The sequence below is a fragment of the Jaculus jaculus genome, chromosome 9 (assembly GCF_020740685.1).
Source record: "Jaculus jaculus isolate mJacJac1 chromosome 9, mJacJac1.mat.Y.cur, whole genome shotgun sequence".
NCBI lineage: Eukaryota > Metazoa > Chordata > Mammalia > Rodentia > Dipodidae > Jaculus > Jaculus jaculus.
In genome coordinates, this window is record NC_059110.1 from 138,554,802 (window position 1) to 138,570,154 (window position 15,353).

The window sequence follows — 15,353 nt, forward strand, 5'->3', positions numbered from 1 at the left end:
ACTGGTAGTTCACTGTGTAGTCTCAGGCCACCTTCAAATTCATGGTGATCCTCCTACCCCTACCTTACAAGGCTTTAAGGTATGCACCACCATGCCTAGCTATTTATTTATTTATTGGAGAGAGAGTTGAGAGGGGGAGGCAGATAGAAATTGAGCACGCTAGGGGCTCAAGCCACTGCAAATGAACTCCAGATACATGCACCACCTTGTGCATCTGGCTTTATGTGGATACTGGGTATTTGAACCTGGGTCCTTAGGCTTTATAGACAAACTCCTTGACCACAGAGCCATCTCTCTAGCCCTGATACATATACATATATATATATATATATTTTTTTTTTTTTTCAAGGTAGAGTCTCATTCTAGCCCAGGCTCACCTGGAATTCATTATGTAGTCTCAGAGCGGCCTTGAACTCATGGCGATCTGTGTACCTCTTCCTCCTGAGTAGCTGGAATTAAAGGTGTGCACCACCATGCCAGGCCCTGAATTTTTTTTTTTTTTCAAGGTAGGGTTTCACTGTAACCCAGGCTGACCTGGAATTCAATTCACTATGTAGTCTCAGCTGATTTTTGTTGTTGTTAATATTTTAGTTATTTGAGAAAGAACGGCAGATTATGCCCACCAGGGCCTAGCCATTGTAAAGGAACACCAGACACATGCACTGCTTTGTACATCTGGCTTCACATGTTTACTGGAGAATTAGACCTGGGTCCTTTAGCTTTGTAGGCAAGCACCTTAACTACTAAGCTATTTCTTCAGCTCCCTGGCCAAAAAAAAAAAAACCCAAAAAACAAAATACATTCATTTTTGAGAATGAGAATGGGCATACCAGGGCTTCTATCCACTGCAAACGAACTCCAGATGCGTGTGCCACCTTGTGCATCTGTTTTACGTAGGTACTGGGTAATCAAACCTGGGTTCTTGGGCTTCCAAGGCAAGAGTCTTAATCTCTCCCCTTCAGCTCTTTTATTTATTTTTTGTCAGATGCATGCGCCTCCCCCCCCCCCCCCTTGTGCATCTGGGTCATGTGGGTTCTGAGGAATCTAACTTGCGTTGTTTAGCTTTGCAGGCAAATCCCTTAACTGCTAAGCCATCCCTCCAGCCCCCCCCCCCCCACTTTTTTTAAGGTAGGGTCTTGCTCTAGCCCAGGCTGACCAGAATAGAATTCACTGTGAACTCTTAGGGTGTCCTTGAACTTACAGCATTCCTCCTTCCCCTGCCTTCTGAGTGCTGGTGTTGCAGTCAGGTTCGCATTGCTGGTAGATATCACCTAACCAAGAGCAGCTTGTGGGAAAAAGAGGTTTATTTTGGCTTACAGACTTGAGGGGAAGCTCCACAATGGCAGGAGAAAACAATGACATGAGCAGAGGGTGGACATCACCCCTGGCCAACATAATGTGGACCATAGCAACAGGAGAGTGTGTCAAACACTGGCATGGAGAAACTGGCTATAACACCCATAAGCTAACCCCCAACAATACACTGCCTCCAGCAGGCGTTAATTCCCAAATCTCCATCAGCTGGGAACCTAGCATTCAGAACACCTAAGTTTATGGGGGACATCTGACTTAAACCACCACAGCTGGGATTAAAGGTTTTCTCTCTCTCTCTCTCCCTCCCTCTCTCCCCCTCTCTCCCCCTCCCTCTCTCTCTTCCTCCCTCCCTCCCTCCCCCCCCCCCACTCACTCATTGCCTTGCACATACTAAACAAGCATTCTACCACTGAGGTATACTTTCAGCCCTTCCTGCCTCCCGACTATGTTTAGAAATTGAGCCCAGGACCTTTCTCATGTTAGGCAAGTTCTATGCCTATGAGTTATATAACTAGCCCCGAGTCTTTTGTTTGTTTGTTTGTTTTTGTTTTTTTGAGGTAGGGTCTCACTCTAGCTCAGGCTGACCTGGAATTCACTATGGAGTCTCAGGGTGGCCTCGAACTGACGGTGATCCTCCTACCTCTGCTCCCGAGTGCTGGGATTAAAGATGTGCACCACCACACCTGGCTCCAAGTCTGTATTTTCAACCTACAGTATTTATTTCAAAAAAAGTTGCATACTAAGTGACATTTGTTTTTAAGGGTCTCTACTTTTTATTTTCTTACGGTTTTTCTGGTTGGTGTCTTTTTTAAAATTCCTTTTAAAATTATTTTTATTTATTTATTTGAGAGTGACAGAGAGAAAGAGGCAGAGAGAGAATGGGCACACCAGGGCCTCCAGCCACTGCAAACAAATTCCAGACGCATGCACCCCCTTGTGCATCTGGCTAATGTGGGTCCTGGGGAATTGAGCCTTAAACCGGGGTTCTTAGGCTTCACAGGCATGCGCTTAACCATCTCTCCAGCCCTAGTGTCTTTTTTTAATGTGTTTAATGTGTTTGTGAGTATCTCAGTGCGTGTGTTCTTACAGGCGTGTGTAGGGGTCATAGGACAACTTTATATTTTTAGGTAGGATCTTTTGTTGCTGGCCCACACGAGTTTTTGGAGATTCTGTCTCTGCCTCCCATCTTCTAGGTGTTCTGGGATTACAGACACAGGCTACTGTGTCCAGCTTCATGTGATTCTGAGGATCTGAACTCAGGTCATAAGGCTTGTGCAACAAGTGTTTTTCACTAATCCATCTTTCCTCCCCCACCCCGCCTTGCTTTTTTTAGGTAAGGTCTCATAGCCCAGGCTGGACTTGAACTTGCTTTATCTGGAGCTGGTCTTGAACTCCTAGTCCTCCTCCCAAGTGCTGGGTTACAGGTGTGTGTGTGACAGCACACTTGGCTAGTCTATTTGTGAAATTTCTCTTTTGTTAATTCTCTTTAAATGACTTGCAGTACTTGGTGGGTGGATTCTGAAGTGGGAAAGGCATATGTTCTCACCTCAATACCTGTAGAAAAAGGCTCAGGAACTCTAGTGGACAGCAAATATATACTGATCATTAGCTTTTCTTTTGCAGATGCACGTTCAGGTTCCCGAGCACAAACATCAAGATAACGTTCACGGCCCTGTCCAGTGAGAAGAGGGAGAAACAGGAAGCACCCGAGTCACCAGTGAAACCTGTGCAGCCACACATCTCGCCTCTGACCATCAACATTCCAGATACCATGGCCCACCTCATTAGCCCCCTTCCCTCCCCCACAGGAACCATCAGGTATAGCAGTGACCTGCATTTGTGGGGTTTTTAGTCATACATCAGCTCCCAGAGTGACTCTTCCTATCTTTTTTGTAGCTGGCTGTGAAGCAGGTGATTTTAAGGTGTTTAAAGTAATGTCCCTGAGTTTTTGGAGGCCGCTTGCAGTTTGTGTATTGTGAAATGTAATTCTCACAAATTGGTGCTTTGTTTTGTGTGTATATACATGGTATGATGTAGTGTGTCGTCCCCTATGTTTGCCTGGGAGTGCTGAGGGGAGGGTGCACTCACTACGGTGCCATCCTGCGCCATTGCTCTTCTGTCTAGTCTTGTTTTTAACTTGAGTTTTTTCTTTTTCTTTTTTTTTTTGGTTTTTCGAGGTAGGGTCTCACTGTAGCCCAGGCTAACCTGAAATTAACTATGGAGTCTCAGGGTGGCCTCAAACTCACAGCATTCCTACCTCTGCCTACCGAGGGCTGGGATTAAAGGTGTGCTCCACCACACCCAGCATAGCTTTTTTTTTTTTTTTTTTTTTTTTTTTTGGATCATCAAGGTAGGGTCTCAATTCTAGCGGCTCAGGCTGACCTGGAATTCATTGTGTAGTCTCAGGGTGGCCTCGAACTCACAGTGATCCTCCTACCTCTGCCTCCCGAGTGCTGGGATGAAAGGCGTGCACCACCATACCTGGCTTTTTTTTTTTTTTTTTAAGGTAGGGTCTCACTGTAGGCCAGACTAACCTGGAATTTACTATGTAGTCTCAAGGTGGCCTTGAACTCAACAGCTATCCTCCTCCCTCAACCTCCAAAGTGCTGGGATTAAAGGCATGGGTCATCATGCCTGGCTTGGGGTTTCATTTTATTGATTCTGGCACTTGTGAGATTGTCTCCTCCCCTGCAGGACTGGGTTGGCAGTTGCATGTAGACACTAGTGAGCCATTCCTTCCTCCCTTTCTTCTTTTGTTGATTTATTTTGGTTTTTCAAGGTACTGTCTCACTGTAGCCCATGCTGACCTGGAAATCACTATGTGGTCTCAGGGTGGCCTCAAACTCAGGGTCATCCTGCTACCTCTGCCTCCTAAGTGCTGAGATTTGAGGTGTCCACCACCACACCCAGTTCTTTCTTTTTTTAAAAATATTTTTTGTTCATTATTTATTTATTTATTTGGGAGTGACTGACACAGAGAGAAAGACACATAGAGGGAGAGAGAGAGAATGGGCACCCCAGGGCTTCCAGCCACTGCAAACAACCTCCAGACGTGTGCGCCCCCTTGTGCATCTGGCTAACGTGGGACCTGGGGAACCAAGCCTTGAACCAGGATCCTTAGGCTTCACCGGCAAGCACTTAACCGCTAAGCCATTTCTCCAGCCCCAGTTCTTTATTTTTAAATATTTTATTTTTATTTATTTATTTATTTGAGAGCGGGGAGAGAAGGGGCGTTCCATGGTCTCCAGATGCTGCAAACTCCAGACACATTTGCCACTCTGTATCTGGCCTACATGAGTCTTGGGAAATTGAACCTGGGTCCATTGGCTTTGTAGGCAAGCACCTTAACCACTAATCCTCTCTCCAGCCCTTTTTAAAAAAAAAAAAAAAAAAATTATTTATTTGCAAGCAGAGAGAGAGAGAGACAGACAGACAGAATTTATACACCAGGCGCTCTAGCTATTACAAACGAACTCCAGATGGTGTGCTACTTTGTGCATGTGGCTTCATGTGGGTACTGGAGAATTGAACCCAGGTCTTTTGGCTTTGCAGGCAAGTGGCCTTGACTGCTGAGCCATCTCTAATCTCCTTTGTTTTGTTTTTTTGAGTGAGGCTATTCCAGGCTGGCTTCAAATTCACTGTAATCCTAAGTCAGCCTCCCTCCCAAGTGCTGGGATAAAATTTATGAGTCACCACACCTGGCTGTTCCTGGGTTTTACTTAGAAATTCTTCTTAGTGGAGTATAAGTTGATGATATGTAAGACCTGTCTATATGACTGTACATACAGCTCACAAAATACTAATAGCTTCAAGCACAGTTTCTCTGACCTCTGCTTCTGGGACTGGTGAAATTTGTGTCATGCTTTCCACAGCGTGAGGGAAAGCCCACAAACTGCTGCTCTTGGAATGGACTAGGTAGTAGCATAGGGTCATTGTAAAGTTCCACTTTGTGGTTTTAGAGTTCAGGCACAGGCCAGGCAACTCTGTTATGTTCTACTTCTTGTGTGGAGTGGAATTGAATATGGGTATCTTGTTGACTATGTAAGCTGGGGAGCAAAAACACACTTGTGTCTGTTCTGAGTTGGGTACCTGCTGTTTCTCATGTGTAGCTAACTAGGAGTAGCAGGCCACAAGAGAGCTCAAATAGTCTGAGGTTATACCTAAAAGCCCTGGCATACTCATTGAAATTCCCTCCTTTCTTACATGAAAAGTAAATAAAATATTTTCTAAAACCCTAAGCTACTATATATTTCATTTATTTGAGAGAGAAAAAAATTACAGCAAGGTTAGGAATCTTTACTACTTTAAAAAATATATTTTATTTTTATTTATTTGACAGAGAAAGGGAGAAGGAGAGAATGAGATTGGGTGCACCAGGCCTCCAGCCACTGCATACGATCTCCAGACACTTGTGTCTCTTTGTGCATCTGGCTAACGTGGGTCCTGAGGAATCAAACCTGGGTCCTTTGGCTTTGCAGGCAAACATCTTAACCGCTAAGCTATCCCTCCAGCCTGAATCTTTACTGCTTTTTAAAAATTTTTTGAGAGCTTGTGTATGTGAGAGTGGGGAGAAAATGCAGAAAGAAAATCTTTAAAATGCTAGGTCACCGTATTTTTTATTTGAGTGTCAGAAGAAAATTATATGTGTGTTAGTGTATGTTGTGTGTGTGTGAGAGAGAGAGAGGGAGGAGAATTACAGCAAGGCTGGGAATCTTTATTGCTTTATTTATTTGAAAGGGGGGGGAGGAAAATGCAAAAAGAAATCTTTTTATTTATTTATTTGAGAGCACCAGAGAGAAAAAGAGGCAGAGAGAGAGAATGAGCACGCTAGGGCCTCCACCACAGCAAACAAACTCCAGATGCGTGTGCCCCCTAGTATATCTAGCTTACGTGGGTCCTGGGGAATTGAGCCTTGAACCGGGGTCCTTAGGCTTCATAGCCTTGTGCATCTGGCTTATGTGGGTTCTGGGGAATGAAACCTGTGTCCTATGGCTTTGCAGGCAAATGCCTTAACCACAGCTATGCTCTTATCTCCAGCCTCTCTTCCCCATCTTTTTTTGTTTACTTTCTTCAAAATAAAGTCTCCCTCTAGCTCCGGCTGACCTGGAATTCACTATGTAGTCTGTGGTAGCCTCAAACTCACGATTCTTTTACGTTAGCCTCCCAAGTGCTGGGCTTAAAGGCATGCACCACCATGCCTGGCCACAGCTCCTTTTTTTTTTTTTTTTTTTTCCCAAGGTAGGGTCTCTAGCTCAGGCTGACCTGGAATTCACTATGTAGTCTCAGGGTGGCCTTGAACTCACAGCGATTCTCCTACCTCTGCTTCCCAACTGCTGGGATTAAAGGCATGCACCACCGTGCCCAGCTCTGCAGCTCCTTTTAATTGCACATAAATGATACTGTGCAAAAAATGGATTATGAGTTGGATGTATTGGTTTATACTTGTAATCCCAGCGCTCAGGAGGCAGAGGCAGGAGAATCACTACATGCTTAATGCTACCTTTGCCCACACAGGAAGTTCTAGGCTGTCCAGGGTTAAATAGCAAGAAAGAGTCTCAAAATACCAGGGGAAAAATGGGGGGTGTGAACTAAACACAAACTCCTTATCCCATCTTAGTGGCATGGCTGTAGTCACAAGATTAAAAAGTATATTTGGGTCTGGAGAGATGGCTTAGCAGTTAAGGCGCTTGCCTGCAAAGCCTAAAAATTAAATGTTCAAATCTCCAGGTTGCACATGAGCCAGTTTCGATTTCCCAGTATCTTTCATAAGCCAGATGCTCAAGGTGGCACATGCCACCTTGGATTCATTTGCAGTGGCTAAAGGCCCTGGCATTCACATTCTGTCTCATTCTCTCTCAAACAAATAAAATCTTTTTTGGGGGGTCGGGTTTCAAGGTAGGGTCTCACTCTAGCCCAGACTGACTTGGAATTCACTATGTAGTCTCAGGGTGGCCTTGAACTCAATGGTGATCATCCTACCTCTGCCTCCTGAGTGCTGGGATTAAAGGCGTGTGCCACCACGCCCAGCTAAAATATCTTTTTAGAAAAGTATATTTGGGGGCTGGGAGGATGGCTTAGTGGTTAAGGCATTTGCTTGTAAAGCCAAAGGACCCAGGTTTGATTTCCTCAGGACCCATGTTAGCCAGATGCACGAGGGAGCACACACATCTAGAGTTCGTTTGCAGTGCCTGGAGGCCCTGGCACACCCATTCTCTCTCTCCCTTTCTCTATCAAAGAAATATAAAATTAAAATTAAAAAGTATATTTGGGAGCTGGAGAGATGGTTTAGCAGTTAAGCCAAAGGTTCCAGATTTGATTACCCAAGACCCATGTAAGCCAGATGTATAAGGTGGTGCATGTGTCTGGAGTTCATTTGCAGTGGATGTTCTGCATGCCCATTCTCATTCTCTCTCTCTCTCTTGTGAAATAAATAATAGAAAAAATATATCAGCATCCAGACATAGTGGCGTATATCTCTCTCCCTCCCTCCTTTCCTCTCTCTCTGCCCCCCCCTTAGATAAATAAATTTAAAATATTTAAAATATTTTTTTTTGTTCATTTTAATTTATTTATTTGAGAATGACAGAGACAAAAGGAGGCAGAGAGAGAGAGAATGAGAATGGGCACGCCATGGCCTCCAGCCCCTGCAAACGAACTCCAGACGCTTGCGCCCCCTTGTGCATCTGGCTAACGTGGGTCCTGGAGAATCGAGCCTTGAACCGGGGTCCTTAGGCTTCTCAGGCAAGCGCTTAACTGCTAAGCCATCTCTCCAGCCCCTTAAAATATTTTTAATAGTATATTTGGGGCTACAGAGATGGCTCAGTGGTTAAGGTGCTTGCCTTTGAAGCCTAAGGACCCATGTTATACTCTCCTGATTCCACGTTAGCCAGACGCACATCATGCCCACTAGGTGGCACAAGTGTCTGGAGTTCAATTGCAGTGCCTGAGGCCCTGGTGTACCAATTCTCTTATCTTTCCTCTCTGTCTGTCTCTATTTCTTTAAAAAAAAAAAAAAAAAAGTATATTTGGCAGGTGTGGTAGTGCACACCTTTAATCCCAGCACTCTGGAAACAGAGGTAGGAGGATTGCTGTATATTCAAGGCTAGAATGAGACTACTGTAAAAAACCAAAGCTGGTGGTTGGTACATACCTTTAATCCTAGCACTCATGAGGCAGAGGTAGGAGTGTCATTGTGAGTTCAAGGTCAGCCTGAACTAGAGCAAGACTGCCTCAAAATAACAACAAAAAACCCACAAGGATATTTGACGCTGACCCATCTTGTTAGGAAAGGCTAATGTTTAAAATAGGTGCTTGTTTATTGGTGTTCCTTCAGTCACTGGGCCACTGAGACCACACCCTTGTCCTTGAGGTAGACTTGTCCCACTGTCTTAAGGTGGGCTGGCCTTTGGCTGCTCTAACTCCTGCTTCTCTTGTCTCCCCTGTCATCTGTTAGCCACTCTCAGCTTGGCCCCAGGGAGGGGCCAGCAGATTTTTTGCTCAATATTTCTGGACCTATCACATGTCATTTTGCTCCCTGGTAAGTTCCTAAACCATCTAGATCCTCAGTTTCTTCTGGTGGAGTGAGTGTGACACTACCTTCCCAGAGTTTGCCTTATTCATTCCATGTGCTCACACTTAGGGAAATAAGTATACTATGTCCACATTGCTTCTTGGGATTCTTAAATATCACAGAGAATTTGTAAGAGTATATTTTTGTCATTGGAAATATGGCTGATCTTAATTTTTTTAATTTAATTTATTTTGGTTTTTCAAGGTAGGGTCTTGCTCTACCCAGGCTGACCTGGAGTTCACTATGTAGTCTTAGGATGGTCTCATAACCCATGTTAATTCTCCTCCCAAGTGCTGGGATTAAAGGTGTTCGCCAACAGGCCTGGCTAATTTGTTGTTGTTGTTAGATAGGGTACATGACTTCAATCCCAACACATGGGGAGGCAGATGGCTTGACTTTCAGCTATAGAATGAAACGTTGTCTCAAATAAAAATCATACTTGTTTGCCCTGGCCTCACAGTCAGTTATTGAGACATTGTACCATTTATGTTCTCCTATAGTCTAAAACAAACTTTCCCCCTTCTTTCACAGTGCTGCAAACTCCTGCCCATCCAGCCCCCGGGGAGCAGGGTCTTCAGGGTACAAAATTGGCCGTGTGGTACCATCTGACCTCAATTTAATGGCTGATAATTCACAGCCAGAAAATGAAAAGGAAGCTTCAGGTGGAGACAGCCCAAAGGTAAATATTTTCTATATAGTCTTTCAGCTAGACCTATGGGACATTATGTGTCTAATAAAAGCCTGACAGGGTTTTTTTGAGTGATCCTGTGTCATTGTTTATCATTGTTGCAATGTCTGCATGGACTTGATTAGCATCGCTTCTGAGTATGCTGCCTATATTAGAATTTATGAATGTATTGTTTGAGTCATTCAACACCTGAAGTGCCTAAGGACTTTGCTGGTGCAACTATGGGTCCATTGCTTAAAGCTGAACAGGCTGCAGGGGACAGAGACTCATAAATTTTTGTGGTGTTCATACATGTTTGTGGTCTAGGAAACTGATGCTGGAATCTCATCTGCTGTCCCAAATATGAGGGTTATGCATAAAAGCAAACCGTTTTGGAGGGTCCATTGTTCCCTCTTTGGTCAGCAGGTATTGATATACATGTTTTTATTCTTTGGCCTAGTGATTTCCCTTCTAAGAGTTTATATAATGGGAATGAACAAAGGTTCATATAAATCACATAACTAAAAGCAATAATGATCAAGCTGTGGTGGTCCAGTACAAAAATATGTCGAATACTTTCTGACATGAAGTGCTCTAATGTCTGTACATGGTATTGCCTCAACTCAGAATGCAGCAGAACTGTTGGAAAGAGTAAGCCACGGCTGTGCACCATGTGTACACAGCATATTTTTAGGTGGTAAAATGAACAGATTACTGCAGTAATGTAACAAGTAAAAAGTTAAGAATAATGATAGTCTCTGTGAGGCAAAAATCTATGGACTGGAAGGGCCATGTGGGGACTACTGCTGGTTTTGTTTCTTTTCCCATTTGGTACTGGCTGTACTGGTGTTGAGTTTTACAAAATTGGCTCTACCAATATGCATGTATTCTGAACCTTTTTTATGTTAATTTTTTTTATTTTATTTTAGAGAGAGAGAGAGAGACAGAGAGAGAATTGGCATGCCACGGCTTCAGGCACTGAAATCAAACTCCAGACGCTTGTACCACTTAGTGGGCATGTATAACCTTGCACTTGCCTCATCTTTGTGCATCTGGCTTACGTGGGATCTGGAGAGTTGAACATGGTCCTTAGGCTTCACAGGCAAGCGCCTTAACAGCTAAGCCATCTCTAGCCCCTTAACTTGCTTTTTAAAATAATTTTATTTATTTATTTGCAAGCAGATAGAGAGGAGAGAGAGAATAGGCACACCAGGGCCTAGAGCCACTGTAAACAAACTTCAGATACATGTGCTACTTTGTGCATCAGGCTTTATGCAGTACTGGTGAGTCAAAACCAGGTCATTAGGTTTTGCAGGCAAGCGCCTTAACTGTTAAGTCATCTCTCCAACCAACCCTCTGTTAAATTCTTTTACAATAGAAACATAAGAAAAAGAACCAAAGGTAACACATTGGTCCCCTGAGCAGGGATAGAGGCTTCACCCTATGAGTCAGATATATGGTATAAGGTCTACAGCTCAGCTGTTTCTGAGACTTGAGTCCTCGTTATGCCTGGTTCTTTTCCCACAACCTTGGAGTGTTCATGTGGGTGGTTGGCAGAAGTGGTTGGTTGCTTAAGTGCTTGTGAAATGGTAGCTATTTAAAGTAGTGCATGAAGGGGGTTGTTTTCTGGTTGCTGGCAGGTGATTGAATTTGTTTAATATTATTTATTTCTTTATTTGAGAAAGAAAGAGACAGATAGAAACAGAGGGAAAATGAGTGTGCCTTGGCCTCCAGCCACTACAAATGAACTCCAGGCGCATGTGCCACCATGTGCATCTGGCTTATGTGGGTTCTGGGAGTTGAACCTGGGTCCTTAGGCTTCACAGGCAAGTGCCTTAACCACTAAGTCATCTCTCCATCCTCCATTTATTTATTTGGTTTTTCAAAGTAGGGTCTTAACTCTAGCCCAGGCTGACATGGAATTCACTATGTATTTCTCAGGGTAGCTTTGAACTCACAGCAATCCTCCTACCTCAGCCTCCCAAGTGCTGGAATTAAAGGTGTGTGCCAACATGCCTGGCCCTAGCATGTATGTATGTGTGTGTGTGTGTGTGTGTGTGTGTGTGTGTGTGTGTGTATATTTTTTTTTTCCTTTTTGTGACAGGGTCTCCCTATAGGTTGGTCTAATGTTCATTTTTAAGCATTATGCGTGCAATATTAGAGATGAAACCCAGGGGCTGTGCTTTATATGCTTTGAATGTTCCCTGCCCTTATGTAATATCATGGTCAATGTATGTTTTTGATTTTCATCTGCATTGTTTTCCTACTCACCAGTGCTGGTGTGTGCATTTTTTCAGAAGTTCATACAAGGACTGGGAGCTCACTCCCTATATGCTTGTGTGTGTGGTATTTTGAGTTGTCACAAAAACTGGGAGCCACCAGCTATCCTGAATGAATGGTGTCTCTGTGTTTGGCTCCTTCATACTCAGCTTATAGGCATGTACAGAGCCCTGTGGTGAATGGACACTTAAGCCCGGAGCTTTGGCTTCTGGTGTGTGGGAAGATCCCCTTTAGCACTCAGCAGTTGGGCTGCTGATTGTTCTGATACTGAGCACACCTGAATGACCATGTCAGCTCCTCTGCATGTCACATTGTTGAATGTTCAAGTTTGGTTGTATATTGGACTCCACTAAGCTCCAGCAGCTTCACTTAGTTTTATTTTGGTTTTTGCCATTTGGATTTTCTTCTTCTTCTTTTTTTTTTTTTTTGGTTTTTCAAGGTAGTGTCTCACTCTAGCTCAGGCTGACCTGGAATTCACTATGTAGTCTTAGGGTGGCCTTGATTGAACTCACGGTGATCCTCCTACCTCTGCCTCCTGAGTGCTGGGATTAAAGGCATGTGCCACCATGCCCGGCTGGGTTTTCTTCTTAATACGATTTTAAATCTTTTTTTTTCTATACTGTTCTCCATTTTTCCATTTATTTTTCTAAATTTTCAAAATTATGTTCCTTTTATAATAAAAAATTGTTAGACCACTTAAAAGAGCAATCTTCAATTTTAGTTAAGAAAATCATGTTAACTTGAATACTGTTTTTTCTTAAACACAGGATGATTCAAAGCCACCATATTCCTATGCACAGTTGATAGTACAAGCAATTACAATGGCTCCTGATAAACAGCTCACCCTGAATGGAATTTATACACATATCACTAAAAATTACCCATACTACAGGACTGCGGACAAGGGCTGGCAGGTAAATCCATTTCAGCTTGTTGTGTGCTATAGGGGCTGGTTATCCCGAGAGGACTTTAAGTTTCTTCTTTATCCAACTTGAGGCTGAGGTAGAGTAGGAGGAGGGTGTCAGAGGCCTAATGTGGTATCCTGTTTAGGAGGACAGAAAGATGAAACTGAAACCTATTCTTTTACCATCTGGGAAATGCATGTGTCTGCCTGGGTTGTTTGAGAGTTTTCTCTTGCCAGTTCAAATCTGTATATCTGAAATGTAGGAGAATTAAAGAGTAAGAGCCCATTCTTTACTTTGGCTGGCATTCTCCTGCATTCTTCATTACTTCTGCTTCATGGAATACAGAAAGTGTGAACTTCCCACAGAGACAACTTTTAAACTGTTTTACTAGGGAACCCTGTTTTCAAAAGCCATCTCTTCCAGTTGTCCTATAAATGAAACAAATGAACAGGATATACCTGGTTTAAATTGGGTCGCTTGCCATCTCATGTACCACACCTCCAGCTGCTTCCTACATAGGGTAGTATTGCCCTCATTTGGCTTATGTTCTATTAAGCTTTAAATATTTAGATTGTGTAGGGTTTTCTCTTTCATGCACATATCTGTATTGTAGATGGCCATTTTCTGTTTGTACAGTAGAACACCACAAATAGATAATTTGGGAAAGATTATGGTTGGAACACAATATTAAAAACAGTATAAAGCTGGGCATGGTAGCACACACCTTTAATCCCAGCACTTGGGAGACAGAAGTAAGAGGATTGCCATGAGTTTGAGGTCAACCTGAGACTACATAGTGAATTTCAAGTCAGCCTGGGCTAGAGCAAGACTCTACCTCAAAAAACCAAAAAAAGAAAAAAGAAAATCACAGTAAAAGGTACTGTCCTGCAAAACCCAACAACCTCAGTTCAATTCCCCAATATCCATGTAAAGCCAGATACACCAAGTGTCACATACATCTGGAGTTTCTTTTTTTTTTTAATTTAAGTGTTATTATCTTTATTTTCCAAAAGAGGAGGTAGACGTGTTGGTACAAACCTATAATCCCAGTCCTTAGAAGGCAGCCACCTGGGCTGCATGGTAAGACCCTATAACTAACTGACTGAGTGAATGAATAAATGAAATTCTCAAGTAGAATTTTTTTTTTTTTCTAAGATAGGGTCTTGCTCTAGCCCAAGTTGACCTGGAACTCATTTTGTGGTCCCAGGCTAGCCCTGAACTCACAATGATCCTCCTACCTCTGCCACATCTGGAGTTTCTTTAAAGCAGCTAGAGGCCTGCCATAGCCATTGTCTTTGTCTCTCTCTGCTTGCAAATAAATAATAAATAAATAGTTTATTTTTTATTTTTTATTTATTTATTTGAGAGCGACAGACACAGAAAGAAAGACAGATAGAGGGAGAGAGAGAGAATGGGCGCGCCAGGGCTTCCAGCCTCTGCAAACGAACTCCAGACGCGTGCGCCCCCTTGTGCATCTGTCTAACGTGGGACCTGGGGAACCGAACCTCGAACTGGGGTCCTTAGGCTTCACAGGCAAGCGCTTAACCTCTAAGCCATCTCTCCAGCCCAATAAATAGTTTTTAAAAGAGAGAACAAATGTGGTTTTTTTTTCCCCCTTTGGTTTTCCAAGGTAGGGTCTTATTGTAGCCGAGGTTGACCTGGAATTCACTCTTTATTCTCAGGGTGGCTTCAAACTCGCAGCATCCTCCTACCTCTGCCTCCCACATGCTGGGATTAAAGGCGTGCACCACCACGCCTGGTCATAGTGACTTCTTTTTTTCTCTTTTGGTTTTTCGAGGTAGAGTTTCACTCTAGTAGAGGCTGACCTAGATTCACTATGTAATCTCAGGGTGGCCTTGAACTCGTGGTGATCCTCCTACCTCTGCCTCCTGAGTACTGGGGTTAAAGGTGTGTACCACCATGCCTGGCTTATAGTGACTTTTGAGTCATTCTCCTCATGGAGTAGGTCTCCAGTCCAGTTAGAGAGTGGTTGGTTTCTCTCATAACCGATTTGTCACTATTGTACCAGCTGGCCAATCTTAAGTCTTGAAATGTCCACTGCTATTTACACTGCTGCTTTCTCTCTCCCATAGGCCTGCTTGCAGTGTAGCTTTTTCCAGCTTTCTGTTAGCTAGTCTGCAGGGAGGAGGTTTTCAGCTCAGCTCCAACTTGATTTCTCAGTGACCTATCAGGGTCCCTATCCATTTGAAAAGGTCTGATTCAAGGAACACAGAAATGCTTTGTCACCAGACATCATGAGAGCCATCAACCCCTACTGTACCCTCTTTCCCACAGGTCCCTGGCTGCGCCCCTACTAGGCTTGGTTCCTTTACAGGTGTCGGTGATGCTGGTAGTGGCTGGGTAGTAGTTTTGGAAGGCCATTCCAACGGTGCTGACATGAAGTAAGGAGCTCAAACTCCTTGGCAACTGCTTTTTTTTTTTTTTTTGTATTTTGAGGTAGAGTCTAGCTCTAGCCCAGGCTGACTTGGAATTCACTGTGTAGCCTCAAGGTGACTTTGAACCCATCACAATCCTCCTGCCTCTGCCTCCTGAGTGTTGGGATTGAAAGGCATGTGCCATCATGCCAAGCCTAAAATTCTCATAATTTGAATAATGG

General features: G+C 43.6%; 1 protein-coding gene across 2 annotated transcripts in view; it reads left to right on the forward strand.

Moving 5' to 3' along the window:
- Positions 1-15,353, forward strand: part of Foxk2 (forkhead box K2) — a 53,851-nt gene that overhangs the window by 19,041 nt on the left and 19,457 nt on the right. For both annotated transcript variants that reach the window (XM_012948017.2, XM_045158550.1), the window contains exons 2-4: positions 2,938-3,132; positions 9,416-9,563; positions 12,599-12,745. In XM_012948017.2, coding sequence (XP_012803471.2) covers positions 2,938-3,132; positions 9,416-9,563; positions 12,599-12,745 — 490 coding nt within the window. The remainder of the gene's footprint in view (positions 1-2,937; positions 3,133-9,415; positions 9,564-12,598; positions 12,746-15,353) is intronic.